This window comes from Centroberyx affinis, unplaced genomic scaffold (assembly GCF_046629955.1).
Source record: "Centroberyx affinis isolate AG114_WGS23_722 - 3 ecotype Tasmania unplaced genomic scaffold, CSIRO-AGI_Caff_v1 ptg003199l_1, whole genome shotgun sequence".
Classification (NCBI taxonomy): Eukaryota; Metazoa; Chordata; class Actinopteri; order Beryciformes; family Berycidae; genus Centroberyx; species Centroberyx affinis.
In genome coordinates, this window is record NW_027281240.1 from 98,123 (window position 1) to 104,405 (window position 6,283).

General features: G+C 39.2%; 1 protein-coding gene across 2 annotated transcripts; it reads left to right on the forward strand.

Annotated features, from left to right (window-relative positions):
* Positions 1-2: 2 nt before the first annotated feature.
* Positions 3-6,080, forward strand: LOC139660029 (ADP-ribosylation factor-like protein 3). 2 transcript variants are annotated; one of them, XM_071538065.1, is made up of 7 exons: positions 3-118; positions 1,003-1,162; positions 2,352-2,495; positions 2,736-2,852; positions 2,983-3,033; positions 3,452-3,637; positions 5,898-6,080. In XM_071538065.1, exons 2-7 carry the CDS (start codon positions 1,160-1,162, stop codon positions 5,943-5,945), a joined length of 549 nt encoding a protein of 182 aa, XP_071394166.1. In that variant the 5' UTR covers positions 3-118; positions 1,003-1,159; the 3' UTR covers positions 5,946-6,080. The 2 variants fall into 2 exon arrangements, with proteins under 2 accessions (XP_071394166.1, XP_071394167.1); XM_071538066.1 differs by lacking the exon at positions 2,352-2,495.
* Positions 6,081-6,283: the final 203 nt, after the last annotated feature.

Genomic DNA, 6,283 nt, shown 5'->3' on the forward strand with positions numbered 1-6,283 from the left:
ACGCTAGTTCCAGTCAATGCGGAAGATTGTTACTCATTACAGACAAACAAACAAATATTGTTTGGTTTGTTACTGGAAAAAACTAATTTATTATTCGTTAATCGTTGCTCCTTTAAAGGTAATGTTACTACTGCACTTATCATTCGCTTAGAGCAGTAATTCTTTACACATTACATTATATTACTTTTCGGTTACAGCCTATTCCACCGCCCTCCTGATTGCATCGTCCTTTTTTTCTCCAAAAACCGGGATAAGTCGTGTAACCTGAGTAGGCCTACTGTTGATGTCGAATGCTCTTGTCATTATTTGGCTCGATAAACATGACTGTAGTGGGAATATTTTTTCCATATAACCCTCCTTCTACCCGGAAAAACAAAAGTTTTCTGCCATTTCTCTGTCGTGTGTCCCCACGTCAACTGAGAGGACGATTTTGTTTCTGATAATTCGACTTAGGATATTTAGAGGGATGATAACGAAAGGAAGGATTTAATTTTGGTCTACCTTTTGGATTGGAAACTGTACGTTAGGCCTAATATTTTTACTGAAATGGAAGTAGGCTGACTTCTCGTAGTAAATGAGGAATTTATGGTTACATAAATTACACAACATAGTAGGCTATTTGATGTTTATCACTTTGTCACTCTTGGAACAGTTTGCGTGTATATAAACTAAATTGGTGGTAGAAGTGGCGACAATTCAGAAAGTATAATGGTGACAGAATAGGCTTTTTTGTTTACTTTAAGATACATTTCTGCAGTTAGCACCCAATCAAATTCCCACAACAAACAAATGTAACGATGGAAGTTAGAAAATGAAAACCTTTGGTAACTTCAACGTCACATATTCCCTCCCTGATGAAATACAACCATTATTAAGACGAAACAAAAAAAAAAACATCTCATAAACTTTAAATGACAACGTATTGCTTTCATTATGCTCATTATGCTTTTTTACGAGTGCATGATGCATTTCGGTTTTTTTTTTTGCCTTTTTTTGGTCTAGTGCCAGAAACACCCAGCTGGTCACGTTGTTTACGTTGACGTCACGGCTGCCATAGCAACAGAACTTGACAGCTGTTCTCCAGAGAAGCATGGGTAAAGAAAGATGCTAATCCATTCAGCCTGAGCAGGGACCACAACATCAACCAAGGAAGGGAAACATGGTGAGTGATCACGACCGTATCAGGTCCGGAGTTAGATAAGGATATTTTACATTGAATTTTACACTGAAGTAGCAGTAACGTAGTTGTTGTTTGTGAGTGTCGGTGTCTATGTGTGTGATACCAGAAACCGTTAAATTAAGTTAAGTGAGACTAACGTTACCCAGCAAGCTAGCTAACATTAGCTGCCAGTGATAGGGGCTACCTATTTAGGGCGAATAACGTGAGCTGTTAACTGTTTTCTAACTAGTCACTATCAAAACAAACACAACAACTTTTAACTAAGCCTGATAATGGCAACAATGAGCTAATGCTGTGGCTGACCATCTAGCTGTCATTGAAAACAATTAATGTTCTGCCTGGGAGTCTTCATATTGTCTGTCTTCATTTTTCAGTGTGATGCCTGAATGATTGGTCTGGCAAGCAGTCACACGTTTTAATTTAAACAGCTTTGCTCTTATTGATGATTACATGATTAGTCAAGTGATTCACTCTCAATAATTCAGAAAACCATTATCTACTGATTTGTCTACTTTGGGCATCAATCAATGGAATCTCAAGGACATTCAGTATCAGAGAAAGACAGTGTTACTAATACAGGGAGGGTGTTGGCTCTCAGAGTGCAGTGACAGCATTCTCATCTTAGCAGACAGCCCTGCAGGCTAAATGGCTTGAGCCAAAGCATTCCTCACAGCACTCTGGACACAAGCCACTCGCTGTGCACATGCCTGAGCTTGGCTGACCGAGAGCTTTTGGCCCTCTATATATGTAGGCCATTGCAAGAGGCTAACAGCTAAATCTGTGCTCTAAGTGATTCTTGCTGTGGGGTGAGTGTTTAGCCTCTGGTTCCTCCTATAGATCAATCTGCCAATCCCTAGCACCAGGCTGGCCTCTGATGATTGGTGGAGGCTGCCCATGGTCCTGGCCAGCTGGTTATTCAAGCCTTAACTGATACAGCTTAAGCCTTGGCTCTGTTACAACATAGTGACTAAATGCTTGCAGGTCTTCTGAGGTGGATCTGACCTCGGCTTTTATTTTTGAATGTAGTCTAAATTTGGAGGGCAACTCTTGGAAGAATTTGCATTATATGTCATCTGGGAACGTGTTTTCCTGTTGAGGCCTTTTACCTCTAATGTGTGTGTGTGTGTGTGTGCGTGTGCATGTCTGCCTTCATGCATTGTCCCACTGGCAGGGCTTGCTGTCTATTCTTCGGAGGCTGAAGCACTCTCCAGAACAGGAGGTGCGGCTATTGCTGCTAGGGTTGGACAATGCTGGCAAGACCACCCTGCTGAAACAGCTGGCCGCCGAGGATGTCAGCCACATCACCCCCACACAAGTACACACACACACACACACACACACACTTGGTTGGTCACACAGTGTGAAGGCCTAGTCTTTACAAATATATCAACTTGTCCTCATTATCCAAACAAACAAACCTATTTCCACAAGCAAGTGTGATTTCCATTTCACACCAACTTTTCAAAGCATGAGGCAACAGTATGGCATAGTGTAATTCATCCCTACCTACAGGTCAGTTATTATGTAACTGAGCATCCATCTCTTCCCTCCACAGGGCTTCAATATAAAGAGCGTTCAATCCGCTGGCTTCAAGTTGAACGTTTGGGACATCGGAGGCCAGCGCAAGATCCGTCCCTACTGGAGGAATTATTTTGAGAACACAGATGTGGTGGTAGGTCCTGTTGGGGAGTACTTATACTCCTCATTGCGATTGGCACTAGTAAATGAATCCGATATATAATGGTCTTTGCGATATAGTAATTTTCATATGTTGTTAATATCTATGACTGTCTTGTTTGCAGATCTATGTGGTTGACAGCTCAGACAGGAAACGGTTTGAAGAGACGAGCCTGGTAAGATGTCATTTACTTGTTTCATCTTCTACTTATCTGTGAGCAAGTCTGTGTTTTTACAGTAATTCAAAAACTCAGTGACTAAGTGGACTCCGTTACAGATACTTGAAAACATATAATACAATAAACACTTTTTATATGTGATTACTTGTCAGATTACTAGGAAACATGTTTGAAGGTTAAACAAGCATTTTCATTGTGAGATTATAGCCACATGTTACACAATGTAAAATAAGTTACTCATGTTACAGGTACTGAAGATGACAACATTCTAATTACAGTCTATAAATACAATAAATGCTCCTTTTAACTGTATGTTCTATGGATTTTGGAGGCAATTAAAGCCAAAAGTAACAAAAATTAAGACCAATCCAATTGATTATGTTACTGACTACACCTGTCTGTCTGTTCTTCCCAGGAGCTGGCTGAGTTGCTGGAGGAGGAAAAGCTTGCTGCTGTGCCGCTGCTAATCTTTGCCAACAAGCAGGACCTAATGACAGCCGCCTCAGCCTCTGATCTGGCGGAAAGTCTCAATCTGCACACTATCCGGGACCGCATGTGGCAGATCCAGGCCTGCTCAGCGGTCACTGCTGAGGGAGTGCAGGTACATACACACAGCCTGCATACACTCATCATGCGTGCACAAGCAAGGTTGGAGAAAGGGTGGAACCAGCCACCCCTGCAATCTGTTTGAGAAGCCTGGGAGCTCGCCAAATTTTATTGTCCGTCATTGGCTGTTTAACCCAGGTTGACCCAGTGACATCACCTCAAATGGACGAATGCTCTTGTTTTACCTAAGGCACGCTTTTTAACAGACATGGTGACTGTAAGGGTGCTGAAGGGGCCTTTTTCCTGTCTGCCATATGGGCTACGAACCCATTTGGGAAATAATGATAATTTAACTAAACACACATGATTCAATTCAACTAAACACTTACGATATACTGCCTCACATCAAAAGGCCTTTTGTTTATTGATGCCTCTAACATGCAACCACACAGTTTATAACTTTAAAGGCAGCAGTAACTGGTAAGCTAATCAAACTAATCCACTTTGGAAGATACTCTTAGGATCTACAACTACACGGCAACTGCACCAACAACACACTGTTAACTTTGCTTCTGTACATGTAACATTAACTTACTGGTTAGCTCTTGGCTCTTATGTACTGATAAGTAAACCAGGTAGCTAACTTCATTAATGTTCACTAACAAGACAACAGGATCGCTGCAGACAATTCCCTTTCTGTTCAGCTAATTGACTGTAAATTAAAGCTGATGTTTTTTTTTTGTTTTTTTTAAGTCAGTTTTCTATTACCAGACCCACAGAATTATGCTCTATTGATGCCCCTTAACACTAAGTCTCCCTGCTCAAACTATACACACTATTTATAAGCGTGCCCAGATTAGCATGTTATCATCCCTCTAAAGCTTAAAGAAGCTTTGCTGCCGTGTTTCCACTGTATGTATTCCACTGCTGCGGCCCCCGATGGGAAGGTCATCACTCGCCACGCTAAAAAATGTTTTAAACGCAACAAATCCCAGTCAAATTATAATACATCATCAAATATGTGTGATATGATTCTAGATGTAGCTTTGTATAATTATAGATAACAATGTCTGTTCTGAAAAGGATCTCACAGAGCGTACCCACTAGCACTTTAGAGATGTGTTGGTGTGGGGTAACCTGATTTATAGAGCAGCATGTGCATTAATTCTTTTCCTGCCTAATTTTCACTGGTTAGCAGTGAGTATTTAATCAGAGGGCACAAGGCTTGTACCAGCCACTCATTCCATATAAGTCATGAGACAAATGCCTCCTGCTTCTCTTAAATGTGTGCAGTACAAACCATCTCTCAATACGCTGCCAAAGGCGTGTATCATATTGCATGGAAAATCAACAATAAATTATAGCCTGTAAACATGCTTTTAATCCTAGGCCCACAAATATTTCACCTCCCTAATTTTCACAGTACTTAACTATAGGCTTACTTTGGGCTAGAATATAAGCTATGATTTCACGTAACATGCTAAACAGTCACTAAAGTGATTTCCATACAATCTCCACTTTTATTTTTCTTTTATTTGCAATAAGTGGACTGCAGTTTTCATCAAGAAGCCTTAAAGGGCCAGTCTACTTCAAAGATAGCGTTGTTGTGCATTCACTGTTACTGATAGAAAAATGTATCTTGTGGATGGAAATGGAATTTCCCATCATAGCGTGACACTATTAACAAATATTAATATTGAATTATTGTTTGCATAGAATAGCATAGATTTTTTTTGTTAAATAGGTATTATTTGTTTCACATGTTTGATTACTTTGACAAGGTGTCCTGCAAAACCAAAAATCTTCTCATGTTTCTGATATTTTAAATATGAAAACGTTTATTTATGTTTTAAATTTTATTTTCCCGTCTGTACTTTTCAGATTGGATTAGGTTACAACAAATAATAATAACTAAAAATTAACCCAAACTTTCCGTCTTTAAAAAAGGTAAATATAAAAAGTAAAATATAAGCGTCCTTAAAGGCTTTGATTTTGATATACATTTACATATAACAGATTATTTCTGTACACATTGTACACACTATTGATTGAAAAACGTTATGAAATATATATCTTCCATACACTGATCATCCTTCATCCAAACAATCCCAGAAACACTGCACACAGGCAAGTGTGTGTGACACACACACACAAGCACACAAACATACACACATACACACGACTACCACAGATATATCAAATGTATTATGATTGCAACTCTTTTATTACATTTTAGTCACACTATCCATATACCCATACTGCACCTACATGCAAACGCTGTATTGTAAGTGCAATCAGATTGTCTTTTTTTCCAGGATGGCATGACATGGGTTTGCAGGAATATAACGGTTCGGAAGAAATAATTCAGGAAGCACAAGACCGCTGATGAATTCCAGTTGCACACTACACTTTAACCAAGCAGTCATCATATGTCCAGGACAAGGAGATGATAGATTGTGTATTTTTTATGAAACTGTGACTCACTGTCATACTATTTTTAGCAGTATGATCGTTTTTATGAACGTAATTTGTCACGAGCTACATGCAAAAGAATAGAGTGATTTTACACATAATTGTATATACTGTATATATTAGTTTTATTCACCTGCTATTTCTACACAAAATATTTTTGTAATGTGGTACTTGAGACTCTGACTGTCTGAATAAACAACCAAATAGATCCTGTATTTTGCGTGGTTGA

Coding starts and splice junctions, on each gene's coding strand:
- LOC139660029 (XM_071538065.1), top strand. Junction 2,496..2,735: donor GCCACATCACCCCCACACAA/GTACACACACAC, acceptor TTCCCTCCACAG/GGCTTCAATATAAAGAGCGT. Junction 3,034..3,451: donor GGTTTGAAGAGACGAGCCTG/GTAAGATGTCAT, acceptor TGTTCTTCCCAG/GAGCTGGCTGAGTTGCTGGA.